This window comes from Salmo trutta, chromosome 2 (assembly GCF_901001165.1).
Source record: "Salmo trutta chromosome 2, fSalTru1.1, whole genome shotgun sequence".
In the NCBI taxonomy this organism is placed as follows: Eukaryota; Metazoa; Chordata; class Actinopteri; order Salmoniformes; family Salmonidae; genus Salmo; species Salmo trutta.
Window position 1 is genome coordinate 49880775 of NC_042958.1, and position 19482 is coordinate 49900256.

Consider the following 19482-nt stretch of genomic DNA (forward strand, 5'->3'; position numbering starts at 1 on the left):
GTCTCTTTATCTCTCGTCCATGTTCCTCAGATAGGGAGTGGAGACTGTTGTCTGCTAGGCTATTGTACTTCCCTTTATACCCCTTTCATCTCTGTCCCTCTCCCCTCTGTCCCTCTCCCTCTGTAGAGGTGTAGTGGTTGGGCCTGTGTGCTCCTCAGATTCCAGTGAGAATGAAGAGGTTTAGGAGACATGGACAGGAGTCCCACAGAGATCGGATCAAACAGGAACTCTATGGGTTCAACAAGGTAAGAGTCAATCTGATCTCTAATCTCTACAATAAGGTTATGATCCCAATTCCAGACAATTGTCTGTTGATTTGTCCTGCCAGTTTCTATAACTTCTCTCAATTCAAAGGGCTTTATTCACATGGGAAACACATGAATATTGCCAAAGCAAGTGAAATCGATAATAAACAAAAGTGAAATGAACAATCCTAAATAATCAGTAAAGATTACACTCTCAAAAATGTAAAAGGAATAGACATTTCAAATGTCTTATGGCTATATACAGTGTTGTAACAATGTGCAAATAGTTGAAGTACAAAAGGGAAAATAAATAAACATATATGGCTTGTATATAAAATGGTGGTTGTTCTTCTCTGGCAACAGGTCACATCTTTCTGCTGTGATGGTATTTCACCCAATAGATTTCTCTCTCCTCTCTCCCCCTCTATTATCCTCTTTCTTGCTTTCTCCCCCTCCTTTTTTTCAATTTCCTTTCTCTTCTCTCCTTTCTCTCCTTTCTCTCCCTCCTCTCTCCCCATAGACGGTGGAGCATGGTTTTCCCCACCAGCCCAGTGCTCTGGTCTTCAGTCCCAGTCTACAGCTCCTGGCCATCGGCACACGCTCTGGAGCCATCAAACTGTATCCTTCAATAGACACTCAGAGAGAGAGAGAGAGAGGGCTGGCTGGCTGGCTGGCTGGATGGCTGTGTAAGAGTACAACATTTAAGCGTCAACATATTTGACAGTTACCCTCTGCTTTAGCTGTCTGTGGTTAGTGTGTATTTGTGTGGAGTTATTTTTCCAGGCTATTGCTCAGCCCTGACTGTACCAGACAGGCGCAGTGTTGTGTGTGTGTTTTTGTATCTTTGTTTTTAGTGCGCTTTGATTCATCTGACACAATCGTGCTCATTGACCGTGTGGAACCAGTCGGCACACTATCCCCATTCATTCCCTACGATAACCCATCATTATAACTCTCCAGTCACACAATGGGGCACATTGTTCGGTTCTAATACAAAACAAATTCTATGAATAAATGTAATATTAGCCAATGGCAGGGCAGTCAGATAAGACTGACAGAACAGACAATCTCTTTCTGTAGATGCATGTGGACCCTTTCAATACAGTGTAGTAAAAGAAACACGTGTGTAAGTCTATGAATGCTTCAGGTGTGTGTGTGTGTGTTCTTTAACCTGAGGTAAGTTATGGGGCTCCAGGTGTCGAGTTCATGGGTCTACATGATGAGAACGCTGCCGTAACACAGGTCCATTTCTTACCACAGCAGGTGAGTGGCTGCTCCAAACACACGCCTACTGTACAGGCCTGAAGAGTGCTGTGGCAACCACTTAGCTCATGCTCCATTCACACCTGTTACTGAAAACTATAACTTTCTGTGTGACCTGACATTTTATTTTAGGAGCACCAGTGTGACCAGAAAGATAACTCTCCCAGATAGTAATAGTCTTCACTGGGCCGTTGTTTCTGAGTGCCCTGGAGAGAAAAGCTTACATTTAAAGAAGGCATCTGTTATTGTTGTATTTCTTGTAACTTTATGAAGAGGTGACGGCATGGGAATCCCTCTGTCTACCACTTACTGTAGCCAGCCAATCATTTCTAAAGGCGTTCCCAGAAAACTTTCCAAATTAGAAGTAGGCTTACCTGGCAGAATGATTATGATATCTTGATGATTTGTTTCAATCGGGTGGTCTTTTGTTTCGCTAACTCTGCTATTGTACATGTAGTATAAATACCAGTTTCTTTAGGTGCCATGTTTTCTTTTTAATTATACCCTCCCCAAAAATATTTTCTTCCCCAGACCTGAAAAGTATTTTCCTGCTGTACTTTATGCATTGTTGTGGACTTAGAACATCCAATTTGGTTGTTTTTATCTATAAAAAAAAAAAGTTTGATTTTGAGTGTGAACCTGAGGGGGATAAACTAGGTGAAATCACAAAAAGACAAGCTTACAAAGTACATCTAAACATCACAGAAAGAAAGGAAAGGGCATATCTTATTATAGGAGATCAATGATCATAGGTATGAATGACTGATCTCTTGCACGTCGTCACTCACTAACTTGAGGCTGTTAAAGAGACAGTGTAGAATGTTCAATGTCAGGCATGTCAATAGGTAGTACTGATGTACAAACCGATATTCCACAGATGACTCATATCATTGACAGGTTTTTCTTTCAACATTTCAGCATTTTCTAATAATCAAATGTCTTTATAGCACAACTTGCTTCAAAAGAAACTAGAATTCATATGCTATATGTCAATCAATTACACAGATATTATGGTGCTCCTAGGCTTTATATTGTGCTCCTAACTTTTTAAAGTTCTATAAAATATTCATGTAGAGCCCTGTATGTGATAGCTGTGCTCCCATTCCTGGTCCTATTGACATTGCTGGAAATGTCAGTAGTGAAGCTGTGGCCAACGTCCCTGGTCTGTGTTGAATAGGTTGACTTGGTGACTCTGTTGGATGACAACAGTCTCCACATGTGGACCCTCAGAGCTCACCAAGGAGTCTCTGAGCTGCTGGAGATAGGACGCTTCACACTTACTGGACCACCGGGGTGAGACACACACTACATACACCCCACCACTTCCTGACTTGATTTCTCTCACACACTCGTTGTATCGCCATGGTAAGAGACGAACTGAGAGGCACAGAACTCGATTGAAAATGGTGACATGCACACGTTCAATGACAAACACGTATGCACCTTAAATAGTCTATTTTTAGTTTAACTAACCCATCCACCACCCCCGACCTCTTTGGAGGACACACCTTTTTTAGTTTGTAATGCCTTTCTGCTACATATACATCCATTTTTACATACGTGGTGCTTTTTATATACAGTAATCACATCACAATAATACTCTACTGAACATGAGCTCTTTAATCCCACCTCTCAGCCCATCCCACCTATCACCATAGACCTCATTTGGTTTCCATGTGCCATATATTTCAATTGTTCCTTGATGTTTAGCATGAATTTTGATCCTTTCTAATTGTATAGTATCCACAGATTGTCAGCGAAACATGATAACATTTCCTAAGAGTATTATATTATTGATTGATTTGACTATGGCATTCCAAATCGCCCGACACTGCTATTTGTAAGGTACATTTTAATTGAATGATGTGATTTTATTTAATTTTTATACCATTCCTGAACCTGTGACCAGAAACAAGCTACATAGGGGCAATACCAGAATAAATAATCTCGTGATTCTGTCTTTTATCAGGAAAATCTACAGAGCTGAGATTGTTGTATGCCCCTTACAGTGCATTCTAAAAATATTCAGACCCTTTGACTTTTTCCACATTTTGTAAGGTTACAGCCTTATTCTAAAATTGATAAAGTTTTTTTTCTCCTTATCAATCTACACACAATACCCCGTAATGACAAAGCAAACACGTTTTTTTTTGTGTGCAAATTTATTAAAAAAAAAATGGAAATATCACATTTACATAAGTTTTCAGACCCTTTACTCAGTACTTTGTTGAAGCACCTTTGGCAGTGATTTAAAACCTCGAGTCGTCTTGGGCATGATGCTACAAGCTTGGCACACCTGTATTTGGGGAGTTTCTCCCATTCTTCTCTGCAGATCCTCTCAAGCTCTATCAGGTTAGATGGGGAGTGTTGCTGCACAGTTATTTTTAGGTCTCTTCAGAGATGTTCAAGTCTCTGGCTGGGCCACTGAAGGACATTCAGAGACTAGTCCCTGAAGCTCTACAGACAATTCCTTCGACATCATGGCTAGGTTTTTGCTCTGACATACACTGTCAACTGTGGGACTTTATATAGACAGGTGTGTGTCTTTCTAAATCATGTCCAATCAATTGAATTTACCACAGGTGGACTCCAATCAAGTTGTAGAAACATCTCAAGGATGATCAATGGAATCAGGATGCACCTGAGCTCAATTTGAGTGTCATAGCAAAGGGTCTGAATACTTATGTAAATACGTTTTTTTGTTTTTAATATTGGGGTATTGTGTGTAGATTGAAGATTAAAAAAAATATAAAAAAATAGAAGGCTGTAACCAAATTTGGAAAAAGTCAAGAGGTCTGAATAGTTTCCGAAAGCATATACAGCATTCTGTTGGTGGCAAGAATTTTGTATAATAATTTAAATGGAAAAACTCCATGTTGAATCAAGTGTTTGTTTAATCTAGGTTTGTTGTCAATAAGACCATCAGACCATCTCCCTGACTCATGACGCACCTTTGGGTCCTAAGACAAACCCTTGGCTGCCAATTGGCGTAGGCCAGAGGGGAATTTGGGCAGTCCCATGATCACATCATTCAATACTGAAACCCTTCACTCACACGTTCAAAGCCCTGTATGTCTATTGCATATCTGACGGTGCTTTAAGAGAACTAACCAAATAAGATGGGAAAGTCAGTAAAATAATAATACAAGATTATATTAGAAATAATAACAGCACAATATTGTAGCTTCATGCTCATATTAAGAAAGTCCGAGGCAAGCCTATAAGCACGTCAGCCTGACCTGCACAGTTTTCTGGATCCGATTGGCTATAAGCGCGTCAGCCTGACCTGCACAGTTCTCTGGATCCGATTGGCTATAAGCGCGTCAGCCTGACCTGCACAGTTCTCTGGATCCGATTGGCTATAAGCGCGTCAGCCTGACCTGCACAGTTCTCTGGATCCGATTGGCTATAAGCGCGTCAGCCTGACCTGCACAGTTCTCTGGATCCGATTGGCTATAAGCGCGTCAGCCTGACCTGCACAGTTCTCTGGATCCGATTGGCTATAAACGCGTCAGCCTGACCTGCACAGTTCTCTGGATCCGATTGGCTATAAGCGCGTCAGCCTGACCTGCACAGTTCTCTGGATCCGATTGGCTATAAGCGCGTCAGCCTGACCTGCACAGTTCTCTGGATCCGATTGGCTATAAGCGCGTCAGCCTGACCTGCACAGTTCTCTGGATCCGATTGGCTATAAGCGCGTCAGCCTGACCTGCACAGTTCTCTGGATCCGATTGGCTATAAGCGCGTCAGCCTGACCTGCACAGTTCTCTGGATCCGATTGGCTATAAGCGCGTCAGCCTGACCTGCACAGTTCTCTGGATCCGATTGGCTATAAGCGCGTCAGCCTGACCTGCACAGTTCTCTGGATCCGATTGGCTATAAGCGCGTCAGCCTGACCTGCACAGTTCTCTGGATCCGATTGGCTATAAGCGCGTCAGCCTGACCTGCACAGTTCTCTGGATCCGATTGGCTATAAGCGCGTCAGCCTGACCTGCACAGTTCTCTGGATCCGATTGGCTATAAGCGCGTCAGCCTGACCTGCACAGTTCTCTGGATCCGATTGGCTATAAGCGCGTCAGCCTGACCTGCACAGTTCCCTGGATCCGATTGGCTATAAGCGCGTCAGCCTGACCTGCACAGTTCTCTGGATCCGATTGGCTATAAGCGCGTCAGCCTGACCTGCACAGTTCTCTGGATCCGATTGGCTATAAGCGCGTCAGCCTGACCTGCACAGTTCTCTGGATCCGATTGGCTATAAGCGCGTCAGCCTGACCTGCACAGTTCTCTGGATCCGATTGGCTATAAGCGCGTCAGCCTGACCTGCACAGTTCTCTGGATCCGATTGGCTATAAGCGCGTCAGCCTGACCTGCACAGTTCTCTGGATCCGATTGGCTATAAGCGCGTCAGCCTGACCTTCACAGTTCTCTGGATCCGATTGGCTATAAGCGCGTCAGCCTGACCTGCACAGTTCTCTGGATCCGATTGGCTATAAGCGCGTCAGCCTGACCTGCACAGTTCTCTGGATCCGATTGGCTATAAGCGCGTCAGCCTGACCTGCACAGTTCTCTGGATCCGATTGGCTATAAGCGCGTCAGCCTGACCTGCACAGTTCTCTGGATCCGATTGGCTATAAGCGCGTCAGCCTGACCTGCACAGTTCTCTGGATCCGATTGGCTATAAGCGCGTCAGCCTGACCTGCACAGTTCTCTGGATCTGATTTGTTCTAAAATATTAGAGAAAATGAAGAGGAAAAAGATTAGTTCTTTGTCCATCACCTGCATGCTGCCTATCAACAGAGACATATTTCATATCCTTATTATATCCTGTTATATTCCGGCAAAAAGGAACATCCATTCTAACAGCCAATAATGATTCCCAGTAAAAATGTGTTACGCATCACACTACCCATAAAGGGATACAGCCGGGATCGAACCCGGGTCTGTAGTGGAGGCTTTAGCAACGCAATGCCTTAGACCGCTGCACCACTAGGGATGCCTTATATTTATTACATTACATTATCTTAAATTCTTTTAGTTCCGATTCACATCTGCCAAAAATGGCCGTAATATAATCATAATAGATCTCTACAATTAGGCCATATCAAACAAAAACTACCTTGGTATTTCTAATATACTGCCTGTGCAATCTACAAATGAAACCCTTCTTCGCATTCCCTGAATCAAAATCACATTTTTAAGTCCATATAGTCCAAAGTTCCGTATTGCCTAAATGGATTAGTCCGTCATGCTCAATTCGTTTTCCCATATGTCCAACCTCATGTAAAGTCCACGGTTCCGTAATGCATTAATAAAACTAGTCCATGCATAAAAATGTAAAACAATTGTAAAAATGAATCCATGATTGTAATGTGGTAGTGTTTTATGGGGGACTACTTCAGGAGGTAGGTATCTCTCACAGCCACGTTGGAATTCTTCCAGTCCTTGAACATTTGGTTTTTTACCTACAGTTTATTGACCACTACGTGAACATTCTGCTTCTCTGCTCAGAGCCTTTTGAAAGTGGGGTACTGGGCATGTCGTCTCCACTATTTCATGGGGAAATTGTTCATTAATAGAGAAGGGGGTGTTCTTCAGCTCCCTACCCTGTTGTAACAAGGCTCTCTTCATTTAGTAGTGAGTTAGCATAGCTACTATGGGACTGGGCCTTCCCTCCCCTCTGCCACTGAAACGGTCAGCCAGTTGTATCCACCTGTCTTTCATCTTGAGATTGCCTTTCATGAACACCTTGACTTTTTCCTCCGTTGACTTTTGGTTTTCATACTCCTTTATTCCCATTATAACTTGTTCTTCATACTCCTTTATTCCCATTATAACAATATTGTTCTTCATACTCCGGCACTTTAGAGCAGGTCATTTGGCGTTCATTGTTATATCATTCTGTAGCCTCTCCATAGTGTCTTTTTGAGCCAGTAGTTTTAAATATCTTATTTTACATTTACTATTTCTTCTTACTGTAATACCCTTTTTAACTTGGTCTTTGGCAGATTCAACCTGTTAACTGACCCATTTCTCGTTCCCTCCGTCAGTGCTTCTCCCAGTGTGACTCGTGTGACGGCGGTGCTGACCCACTCCTCTGGGGACCTGTTGTTTCTGGGAACAGAGGGGGGACACGTGTTCGTAGTGGAGGTACCGGGCTTCAGAGAACTAGAGGAGAGGAACATTAGCCTGGAGAACGTCACCAACAGGTACACACACACACACTAGTGTACTGCCTTTTATTGGCTCATTGAGTTGGAAATATTTGTCCCCTAAACAGATGGAATCTGCTATTGATTAATGTTAATACCTCCCAGACATTCTCTCACACACGTACACAAACAGTTGATCCATTTTATATTTAAAAAAATAATATAAAATAATATTGGCCCAACGCTCTAACCACTAGGCTATCCATAATGATGCTAAAACCCAACCCTGTCGTTTCCTCCCTCTGTAGTTTACCAGAGGACTATGGAGGTCGTAGGAGCTTGGAGCATGTCGAGTCCTTACAGGAGAATCCTGTCAACCCACGCCAGGTTCTGATTGGCTACGGACGAGGCATCATGGTCATCTGGGACCTGGAGCGCCAATCAGCCGTCAAACACATCCCCGCTACTCAGGTACAGTGTGAGTCTCTGTGTTGATGTCTGCGTCTCGAGGGCTCTGGACTTGACTTCCTGTTTGGCTGTGTGTCTCTCTAGCAACTAGAGAGCGTGTGGTGGACGGAGGACGGTGGCCATGTTCTCAGTTCCCATAGCGACGGGAGCTACTGTCGCTGGATGGTGGCCGGGGAGGGGACACAGAGCGAACAGGAGAAGTCTGAAGTACCGTACGGTGAGGGGGCATCACAAGTCAATGTCCTGTTCCTCTCTGTTGAACCTCACAGAACACAGTGACGGGTGAGGACGGTATTGATTGAATGGGTTAGTTGATTGATTGGACGGTTTGTCTCTCCTGTGTAGGCCACTTCCCCTGTAAGGCCATCTCTAAAATCATTCAGCTCCCTACAGAACAAGGGTGAGTTTCTTTCCTTTGTCTGTCTGTGTTCCCTTCCTCTCGCTGTGTCAACCTGTTCCACATGAATCCAACTGTAAAGATCTGGTCGTCTGTCTTCTCCGTGTGTCCAGGCCTCCTTTCCTGTTCCTCAGTGGCGGCATGCCCCGGGCCAGCTACGGAGACAGACACTGTATCAGTGTGATCCACAGTAAAACACACGTGGCTCTGGACTTCACCTCCAGAATCATCGACTTCTTTGTCATCAGAGACGGACCAGACCATACAGGTAGAAAGGCAGGGGGGATACACACACCCACACACACACACACCCACACACACACCCAGTCTAACCCCTCTCCCTCTGTCCAGGCGACCCCAGTGCGTTGGTGGTCTTAGTAGAGGAGGAGTTGGTAGTGATAGATCTTCAGACTGAAGGGTGGCCAGTCATCCAGACTCCGTACCTGGTCCCTCTCCACTGCTCTGCCATCACCTGCTCCCACCATGTCTCTGCTATACCACTGAAGCTGTGGGAGAAGGTCCTGTCTGCCGGAGCACTGCAGAACACACACTACTCTAAGAAGGTAGGTGACGCGCGCGCACACACACACACACACACACACACACACACACACACACACACACACACACACACACACACACTGCTCAAGCAAGTTCCTGCACCACACATACAGGCACCCATGCAAACACCTGAGCAGAAAGTCAGTCTGAATTGGAGCTCAAATTTACTAAACTCTCTCATCCGCTTTCTCCCCCCGTCCCTTCTCTCTCTCTTTCTCTCATCCGCTTTCTCCCCCCGTCCCTTCTCTCTCTCTCTCTCTCTCTCTCATCCGCTTTCTCCCCCCGTCCCTTCTCTCTCTCTCTCTCTCTCATCCGCTTTCTCCCCCCGTCCCTTCTCTCTCTCATCCGCTTTCTCCCCCCGTCCCTTCTCTCTCTCTCTCTCTCATCCGCTTTCTCCCCCCGTCCCTTCTCTCTCTCCTTCTCTCATCCGCTTTCTCCCCCCGTCCCTTCTCTCTCTCTCTCCTTCTCTCATCCGCTTTCTCCCCCGTCCCTTCTCTCTCTCTCTCTCCTTCTCTCATCCGCTTTCTCCCCCCGTCCCTTCTCTCTCTCTCTCCTTCTCTCATCCGCTTTCTCCCCCCGTCCCTTCTCTCTCTCTCTCTCTCCTTCTCTCATCCGCTTTCTCCCCCCGTCCCTTCTCTCTCTCTCTCATCCGCTTTCTCCCCCCGTCCCTTCTCTCTCTCTCTCATCCGCTTTCTCCCCCCGTCCCTTCTCTCTCTCTCTCATCCGCTTTCTCCCCCCGTCCCTTCTCTCTCCTTATCTCATCTGCTTTCTCCCTCTGTTTAGCCGTGGCCTATAACAGGAGGACAGAACCTGTCTCCCGACGCTCCTCAGCGAGACCTACTTCTCACAGGGTCAGTGGACATTCACAGCTCATCAGCTTCATTTCAAGTTTCATTACAAGTTAGGATCTGTGTTAAATGTTGCTATGTGGAGACCGTGAACAGGGTTTCAAAGGGTTAAAGTCATGTTGTTTCTCCGGTTGTTAATTCTCACAAACGTGTTCTAATATCCTCCCTCCCTCCCTCCCAGGCACGAGGACGGTACGGTCCGTTTCTGGGATGCGTCGGGGGTCTGTCTGTACCCCATGTACAAGCTGAGCACGGCAGGGGTGTTCCTCACTGACGCAGAACCCAATGACAACATGAACCAGTGCACGGAGGGAGAGTGGCCACCTTTCAGAAAGGTCGGGGGGTATATATAAATAACCAAAGTTACCACCATTCTGATGTGTGTATTAACATAATGGTGTCCCTGTAGGAATGGGTGTGTGTAATAACATAATGGTGTCCCTGTAGGAATGGGTGTGTGTAATAACATAATGGTGCCCCTGGAGGAAGGTGTGTGTGTGTGTGTGTGTGTGTGTAATAACATAATGGTGCCCCTGGAGGAAGGTGTGTGTAATAACATAATGGTGCCCCTGGAGGAAGGTGTGTGTGTGTGTGTGTGTGTGTGTGTGTGTAATAACATAATGGTGCCCCTGGAGGAAGGTGTGTGTATTAACATAATGGTGCCCCTGGAGGAAGGTGTGTGTAATAACATAATGGTGTCCCTGGAGGAAGGTGTGTGTGTAATAACATAATGGTGTCCCTGGAGGAAGGTGTGTGTAATAACATAATGGTGTCCCTGGAGGAAGGTGTGTGTAATAACATAATGGTGTCCCTGGAGGAAGGTGTGTGTGTAATAACATAATGGTGTCCCTGGAGGAAGGTGTGTTTCTGTTAGAGGAAATGTTTGTACTGACTCAGGGTGTGATTCGGCTGGTTATTCATTCTGAGACGGTCCCTCTCCTTCCCCCCCAGGTGGGTTGTTTTGACCCGTACAGTGACGACCCTCGCCTGGGCGTTCAGAAGATCCATCTCTGTAAATACAGCGGTTACCTGACTGTAGCTGGCACCGCTGGACAGGTGAGTTGACCAGGGGAAACAACCACTGCTCCCTCTGGTGGCCAGGAGTCAAAGCGCAGCGGCGTACATATTTGGGCATTACTGCTGCTGCTGTCTTCATTTCCAACATTCTTTGGCACTAGGTCTTCGCTCCCCATGCCAATCTTTTCCTGAGGCTATTTGGCTCACGGACAGTCACACATTCAGTGAACGACCCATTTTCCAGACCCAGGCTGCATAGCTCTCCTATATTGTAATATGATAACAAATGAAACTGGTCTCCCATCCTTTATAGAGCACTGGATCATCAGGGGGAAGACTTCTCTATTATCTGTCATTAACAGCAGAACAGGGTGCGCACACTGACAGTCTGACCTCTCCCTCTGTAGATCCTGGTGTTAGAGCTGAATGATGAGGCAGCGGAACAGACGGTGGAAGCCACGGTAGCTGACCTGTTACAGGGACAGGAGGGCTTCCGCTGGAAGGTAAACAACATTACCTTATAAAAATCTGCGTAAACACTGCAATGCAATTTTTTTATTTAATTGTATTTCATTGAGCATAAAGACAATGAGTGATCAATACATTGTATAAGGTTTCGGGTAACGTTCTATAACGTCTCTGTAACCATCTGTCCCTATCAGGGCCACACGCGTCTGGAGGTGAAGGAGGAGCCGGTGAGGTTCCCCCCAGGATTCCAGCCCTTTGCCCTGGTCCAGTGTCAGCCTCCTGCCGTTGTCACCGCCCTAACCCTGCACTCTGAGTGGAAGCTAGTGACCTTCGGGACCAGCCACGGCTTCGGACTCTACGACTACCAGCAGAAAAGCAATGTCCTCGTCAGGTAAGAGTGTTTCTGCATCTTTCTGCCTGTATGACTTCAATATAAGGACAGGTAGTCGAGATGGGATATAGACCACTGTGTGTTAACCTTCCCCTGTAGGTGTACTCTGAACCCCAGTGACCAGCTGGCTATGGAAGGACCTCTGTCCAGAGTAAAGAGCATTAAGAAGTCTCTCCGCCAGTCCTTCAGGAGGATCAGACGCAGCCGAGTGTCTTTACGCAAACACCACGTCAACAGCGCTGCTAAGGTAAACAACCAAATAATTATTTTTTTGTATAAAAAAAACATGACTGCATGAATCCTTATTGAACCAAGTTCCTAAAGATCACAGTTGTTGAAGACCAGGAAGTGTCCCAAACAGGCTCCTCTGTCTCTGTGTGTCTAGGTGCAGGAGGCCAATGCTCGTCTGGAGGCTGAGCTAGCAGAAATGGAGTTGGCTCCTGTTCAGAGAAAGATAGAGGCTCGATCCTCAGACGACTCCTTCACCGGCCTCGTTCGCACGCTGTACTTCGCTGACACTTTCCTCTCAGACAGTAAGACACACACACACACACACACACACACACACACACAGACCCTGGGGTATTTAATGTTTGATGTCTCATATTTCTCATTCCTCTCTCGTCCAAAAGGCTCCCATCACACGCCCTCTCTCTGGGCAGGGACCAATGGGGGCTCGGTATTTGCCTACCAGCTCCGCCTACCGCCTGTGGAACGCAGAGCAGAGGACCCCGTCTCCGCCCACCCTGGTGAGAGCATGCCTTTTTCTCCTCTTGTCCATCTCTCTCCCTCGTGCCTCCGTTGACCTTCTCCTCTCGTCCATCTCTCTCCGTCGACCCTCTCGTCCATCTCTCTCCGTCGACCCTCTCCTCTCGTCCATCTCTCTCTCAGCTAAGGAGATCCAGCTGATGCACCGTGCTCCAATTGTCGGTATCGTGGTGTTGGACGGCCACGGTTCCCCTCTGCCTGAGCCCCTGGAGGTGGCCCACGACCTGGCCCGCTCAGCTGACATGCAGGGCTGCCACCAGCTACTGGTCATATCAGAGGAACAGTTCAAGGTGAGAACACACACATCTTACCCACTCTCACTCATCTAATGGGGAGACTTTATTTGGCCACAGGTTGATAAAGAAACGCAGAATGTTTTGTCCTCCAAGACTTTTAAATTAATATGTAATGTTTGTCTGTTTCCAGGTGTTCACCCTGCCGAAGGTGAGCGCTAAGATGAAGTTAAAGCTCACCGCCATCGATGGTTCGCGCGTGCGCAGGGTGGGCGTGGCCTGGTTCGGCAGCAGCCGCTCGGAGGACTACGGTGAGAGCGGCCTCACCGTCCTGACCAATCAGGGAGACCTCCACGTGGTGTCGTTGCCGGGGGTGAAATTGCAAGTCCAGTACCCCTGTATCCGCAGAGAGGACGTCAGCGGCATCGCATCCTGTGTCTTCACCAAACACGGACAGGGTAGGGCGAGAGACAACCACACATTTGACCTCTCACAAGCATTTTCCATTTCATGTGTTCAGCTTCTTTCTCCTCTCCAGGTTTCTACCTGATCTCTCCGTCTGAGTTTGAGCGTTTCTCTCTGTCCGCTCGCTGTGTGGTGGAGCCCAGGTCTCTAGTGGAGGTGCCCTCCCAAACACCCAGCACCACCCTGCCTCGGGCGCAGCCTGACGGGCTGTCTGTGAAGCACAGGTACACTCCCACTGCTTCTCTTTAGTGGTATTCACTATCGACTTTGGAAGCACTGCTTTCTGACCGTGACTTTTTGATTCAACTAACCTTTTCACGTTTTACTGAACTGTTTTTTTTCTCTGTCATTCCAGAAATTCCACGCGGGACACCGATGACGTGGGTAAGATGTAAACAACTACAGTATAATGTTAGCTGTAGTTATGTCACTAGTACTACATCGTGTCTGTGCCTAACAGTAGGAAGGTTTCTGTTAGGCTGTCAGCCTGTCTGTGTGTTGATCAGCTTGCTGCATGTGTGTTTAAGATGACAGTTTGTACACACACACACTGGTTGTCGATCATGCTGCGTGTGTTGATGTGCTGACTGCGTCCTGCCGTGCTGTTTGTTTACAGAGAGCTCTGCTAGACGTGTGATGGAGCATGCTTTGCTGAATGACGAGAGTGAGTAGCCTGCAGAACATAACCGTAACCAAAAGCAGCGTTTTAGGATGTGTTCACTGTGGGGAATTGAACCAGCAACCTTGATGTTTGCTACTGCCATGATCTCACCAGCTGAGCCGCATTGAAGTGTGTCTACTCTAACTGTCCTGTTGGCATCCAGCTCTGTCTGTTACATAGCAACCCACGACCACCTTACTGCACGTTTCATCATAACCAACTTAACTCATGGCAACTGTCAATCATCATTATGTGTCTGTTGTCTGACCTGTTCGTTCCTTACAGCTGTGCTTCAGGAGATCCAGAAATCTCTAGAAGGATACCAGCCGTGAGTATTCGGCCCTAAAGCCAAGTGTTCATGACAAACCGTTACATTTTACATTGACAGTACCAGTCAAAAGTTTTACAACACCTTCTCATTCCAGGGTTTTTCTTTATTTTCACTATTTTCTACATTGTAGAATAATAGTGAAGACATCAAAACTATGAAATAACACACATGGAATCATGTAGTAACCAAAAAAGTGCTAAACAAATCAAAATATATTTGAGATTCTTTAAGGTAGCCACCGTTTGCCTCTGACAGCTTTGTAGGTGTGTCCAAACTTTTTTGACTGGTACTGGACATTTGAGTCATTTAGCAGACGCTCTGATCAGAGCGATTTACAGGAGCAATTAGGATTTAAGTGCCTTTCTCAAGGGCACAGACAGACTTTTCACCAAGTCAGCTCAGAGATTCGAACCAGCGACCTTTCGGTTACTGGCCCAATGTGCTAAAGCGCTAGGCTAGCTTCTCCTTCCAAGGTGTTTTGTTGATACTCATTTGTGTTTGCTACAGGACGTTCCTGGAGAACAACGTGAAGAGTGCTCTCGCTGGAGGGAAGGTGCTGACCAATGGAGGTGAGTTTGATATGATCAGTGAAGAACTGGGTTCAAATATTATATTTTCTGCCCGTGTTAGAGACAGCTATATCAGTCCTCTAATACAGGACTAGTAAAGGCCCAGTGTTAGACAGCTATATCAGTCCTCTAATACAGGACTAGTAAAGGTCCAGTGTTAGACAGCTATATCAGTCCTCTAATCAGTCCTCTAATACAGGACTAGTAAAGGTCCAGTGTTAGACAGCTATATCAGTCCTCTAATACAGGACTAGTAAAGGCCCAGTGTTACAGACAGCTATATCAGTCCTCTAATACAGGACTAGTAAAGGTCCAGTGTTAGACAGCTATATCAGTCCTCTAATACAGGACTAGTAAAGGTCCAGTGTTACAGACAGCTATATCAGTCCTCTAATACAGGACTAGTAAAGGCCCAGTGTTAGACAGCTATATCAGTCCTCTAATACAGGACTAGTAAAGGCCCAGTGTTAGACAGCTATATCAGTCCTCTAATACAGGACTAGTAAAGGCCCAGTGTTACAGACAGCTATATCAGTCCTCTAATACAGGACTAGTAAAGGCCCAGTGTTAGACAGCTATATCAGTCCTCTAATACAGGACTAGTAAAGGCCCAGTGTTAGACAGCTATATCAGTCCTCTAATACAGGACTAGTAAAGGCCCAGTGTTAGACAGCTATATCAGTCCTCTAATACAGGACTAGTAAAGGTCCAGTGTTACAGACAGCTATATCAGTCCTCTAATACAGGACTAGTAAAGGTCCAGTGTTAGACAGCTATATCAGTCCTCTAATCAGTCCTCTAATACAGGACTAGTAAAGGCCCAGTGTTACAGACAGCTATATCAGTCCTCTAATACAGGACTAGTAAAGGTCCAGTGTTACAGACAGCTATATCAGTCCTCTAATACAGGACTAGTAAAGGCCCAGTGTTACAGACAGCTATATCAGTCCTCTAATACAGGACTAGTAAAGGTCCAGTGTTACAGACAGCTATATCAGTCCTCTAATACAGGACTAGTAAAGGTCCAGTGTTACAGACAGCTATATCAGTCCTCTAATACAGGACTAGTAAAGGCCCAGTGTTACAGACAGCTATATCAGTCCTCTAATACAGGACTAGTAAAGGCCCAGTGTTAGACAGCTATATCAGTCCTCTAATACAGGACTAGTAAAGGTCCAGTGTTAGACAGCTATATCAGTCCTCTAATCAGTCCTCTAATACAGGACTAGTAAAGGTCCAGTGTACTACTTTAGTGAGCATTTTGAATTCCTCTTTTATAGTGACCTCACTGTGACCCACTAGGGTGATAGTCCATTTAAATGAATGTTGCCAGCCTACAGTGGGAGGGAGTTTATTAAAATGTAATCTCTCGTTGACAGACACTACCTAAACATAACTAAGCATCTGACCATATTACGCAAGCTTTTAGTTCTGGGTTAACCGAGATGAATGAAAACGTGACCAGACAGAGATCACATGAAGCCGCAATACTTGTCCCAGTGAACCAATCAGGTGAAAGGAAGACCATCACACCTAGAACTATACCGAACCAAAATATCAACGCAACAGTTAAGGTTTTACTGAGTTACAGTTCATATAAGGAAATCAGTCAATTGAAATAAATAAATTAGAACTTAATCTATGGATTTCACATGACTGGGCAGGGGCACAGCTATAGGTGAGCCTTGGTGGGCCCAGCCAATCAGAATGAGTTTTTCCCCACAAATCGGCTTTATTGCTTACAGAAATACTCCTCAGTTCCATCAGCTGTCTGGGTGGTTGGACTCATACAATCCTGCAGGGGAAGAACCCAGATGTGGAGGTCCTGAGCTGGTGTGGTTATGAGGCCGGTTAGACATGCTGCCAAATTCTCTAAAACGACTGAGGCTGCTCATGGTAGAGAAATGAACATTCAATTCTCTGGCAACAGCTCTGGTGGGCATTTCTGCAGTCAGCATGCCAATTGCACGTTCCCTCAAGACATCTGTGGCATTGTGTTGTGTGACAACTGCACATTTTATTTTTAATTGTCCATCACAAGGTGCACCTGTGTAATGATCATGTTGTTTAATCAGCTTGTTGATATGCCACACCTGTCAGGTGGATGGATTATCTTGGCAAAGGAGAAATGCTCACTAACAGGGATGTAAACAAATTTGTGCACAGAATTTTAAAGAAAAGGGCTTTTTGTGCGTATGGAACATTTCTGGGATATTTTATTTCAGCTCATGAAACATGGGACCAACACTTTATATTGTGTTTATATTTCAGTATATTTTCAAATACCGAGGTTAAATGCTTGGGAGTGTATTTTAGTCAATGTATTTTGGTTTTTTCAAATATTTTCCAAGTGTATTTCCAAATGCACAAAAATATTCAGCCACTGAATGCCTACTATTTATGTCAAAGTAACTGAGATATTTGGACCCAGGTCTGAAATGGTATTATGAGTATCACAATGGTGGTAGTGGTGATGATGATGATGATGATGATGATGATTGCTATAACAATGGCATTGAGGCTGTTAATTTGTTTTGCTCATGTCTTGTTCTCTCTCTGTCTCTCAGACTGAGCCAGTCCTTCCTGGTCATGAGACGTCGTGGAGTCTGCCTAGCAAACTACGCCAACACTACTAATACTGCCACTACTGACCCCTGAACCATGACCCCTAGCCCCCAGAGACTGAAACCTCACCCCCTAACCCAAAAAGACTGACTCACTGTGTGTCCCAAATTGCACTCTTTTCCCCAAGTAGTGCACTGCTTTTTACCAAGCCCATATAGGGCGAGTAGTGTATAAGGACTAGGGTGTGATTTGTGCCCATCTAGAGAGGAGACAGGGTCCACCGGCTGTGCCTAGAGACCAACCACTGTACTGTAATACCATCCTACACTTGGTACCTCTACACCTGCAACACAGTGGTAATGATATGGTCATTCCGCTGACGCGCTTGTCCAAAGCCACTAACAGTTCAAACACATTCACACACAAGCCATAATTGCATTTAACACACCCTACTCGCTCACCCACCCACTCTCTCCTCACCCCGACCCCAGTCACGGCCTTCCGACCTTCAGCCTTTCACCATTTGAACCCAAGCTGACCTGTGGAACTCTGTTTCGTCCAATCCCAACCCTGCCTCGGCACATCCTCGCTTGCCTTCGTCTCCTAGAGACAGACACGGTTGGAGACTGGGAGATACAGGGAGGAACAATGGACATGTTTTTATTCCCATTTTATTTGTCATTTAATTTGACATGTGATTTTAGTATTTTTGTTTTGATTCAACCTACAATCTAGATGGATAGGGGGGAGGGGGAATTGTACAAGAATGTTTAAAAAGTGACCTGTTTGACATGGTAGTTTGTTGCTAATGCTGACAAGACATTGTTTGGGGCGAATCGGAACAGTTCATTTTAAACCAGACCTAATCCTAGAACATCAGCCTGGCAGCCAGAAAAAGAACCCCTATTCACAAAGCCTCTGAGGAGGAGTGATGATCTAGGATCAGTTTAGGTTTATAAGATTCTATGGACAGATCCTAGATCAGCATTCCTTGTGTATACATGCCCTGTTCCTGCTTTAACCAACCTCAGAAACTGATCTAACTACCAGACTAGTCGTGCAAGACCACTGTGCCGTAAATATCTCCCTAAGCGGTTTTTGCTAACTGACCTCCCTCTTTGCCTCCCCTACCGTCCGCTCGTTAAGGTGTAATAACCAGTTATAAGTTATAACCTGTCGTAGGTACTTGTCCACTACCGTGTAGCACACAATGTCTAGGGGAACAACTTTCTATGGGGGTTTTGCATTTTTTATCATGTTAAACGTCTTTTGTTTTGAACACCGCATTGAATAATGTAATTTAGGTATGTAATTTTAAGATATTGTAGTCAAATGTTTAATATATATATATATGTACTATATGATGATTCTAGGCCTGCAGTTGGGCCTGTTTTGTTAATGGGGGTTGGCTGCTATAGTCGGATCTTACAAGGAAATATTTTGGTACTGTTTCTCCGAAATGCTGGGTATTTTAGCATTTTATGGTCTCTAGAATATATTTTTGTAGTGAATGGTCGAGTATGAGAACCCTAATTTTTGGATTGCTAACTTTCACACTACATAATGTCCTGCTGGAAAATGAATACAAGTTTTTTTTCACAAGAGTTCATGTCTGTTCCTTTCTATGAAGTTGGACTTTATCGACTGCTTGATTGAACATTAGGGTTGCTGATTCAAGCCTTGCTCTGACTCTCCTCCCCTTTAATCGGCACATTCACAACAAGGTACGTTCATCTGAGGGTATACCCTGAGCCTGGTGAGTTTGGTGCTGGCCCGTCAAGTGGATCAAGTAGGGATCGGTTGTCATACAAGCACAGCCAAGAGTTTTAATGATCTATTATGGAGCAGCACTAATTGGCTAGTCCACCATCGCTTTGCTGAAACGTAACATCTCCTATAAGACTGCTCTCAAAGACCAGACCGTTCACTCTAATGGTGGTGAAAGGGAGAATGTATTTATTGTCAGCTCAAACATGACACAAAGCACCTTGGCCCATATGGACTATAATGATCTCTGCCAGAATGTTCTGTTTAGCTACATGAGTACAAATATGCTCTAATCAAATGCCATTTCATATTGTTG

At 45.4% G+C, this 19482-nt stretch overlaps 1 protein-coding gene and 1 long non-coding RNA gene across 4 annotated transcripts in view; both read left to right on the plus strand.

The window, feature by feature from the left end:
• LOC115156518 (lethal(2) giant larvae protein homolog 2) overlaps nt 1-19003 on the plus strand; it is a 37184-nt gene extending 18181 nt beyond the window's left edge. For 2 of the 3 annotated variants that reach the window (XM_029703958.1, XM_029703967.1), the window contains exons 2-27: nt 127-245; nt 766-863; nt 1427-1508; nt 2686-2801; nt 7556-7714; nt 7966-8128; nt 8210-8342; nt 8471-8525; nt 8636-8790; nt 8874-9085; nt 9867-9934; nt 10113-10266; nt 10883-10987; nt 11356-11451; nt 11611-11807; nt 11907-12054; nt 12193-12340; nt 12440-12556; nt 12699-12865; nt 13002-13266; nt 13347-13497; nt 13629-13657; nt 13890-13937; nt 14220-14262; nt 14773-14834; nt 17402-19003. In XM_029703958.1, coding sequence (XP_029559818.1) covers nt 171-245; nt 766-863; nt 1427-1508; nt 2686-2801; nt 7556-7714; nt 7966-8128; nt 8210-8342; nt 8471-8525; nt 8636-8790; nt 8874-9085; nt 9867-9934; nt 10113-10266; nt 10883-10987; nt 11356-11451; nt 11611-11807; nt 11907-12054; nt 12193-12340; nt 12440-12556; nt 12699-12865; nt 13002-13266; nt 13347-13497; nt 13629-13657; nt 13890-13937; nt 14220-14262; nt 14773-14834; nt 17402-17406 — 3051 coding nt within the window. In that variant the 5' untranslated portion in view covers nt 127-170 and the 3' untranslated portion in view covers nt 17407-19003. The remainder of the gene's footprint in view (nt 1-126; nt 246-765; nt 864-1426; nt 1509-2685; nt 2802-7555; nt 7715-7965; nt 8129-8209; nt 8343-8470; nt 8526-8635; nt 8791-8873; nt 9086-9866; nt 9935-10112; nt 10267-10882; nt 10988-11355; nt 11452-11610; nt 11808-11906; nt 12055-12192; nt 12341-12439; nt 12557-12698; nt 12866-13001; nt 13267-13346; nt 13498-13628; nt 13658-13889; nt 13938-14219; nt 14263-14772; nt 14835-17401) is intronic. The other variant, XM_029703976.1, reaches the window with a different exon arrangement.
• LOC115156535 (uncharacterized) lies at nt 14843-16389 on the plus strand. The gene is made up of 2 exons (XR_003868256.1): nt 14843-14983; nt 15492-16389. It is a non-coding gene; the product is annotated as an uncharacterized LOC115156535 (long non-coding RNA).
• Nucleotides 19004-19482: the final 479 nt, after the last annotated feature.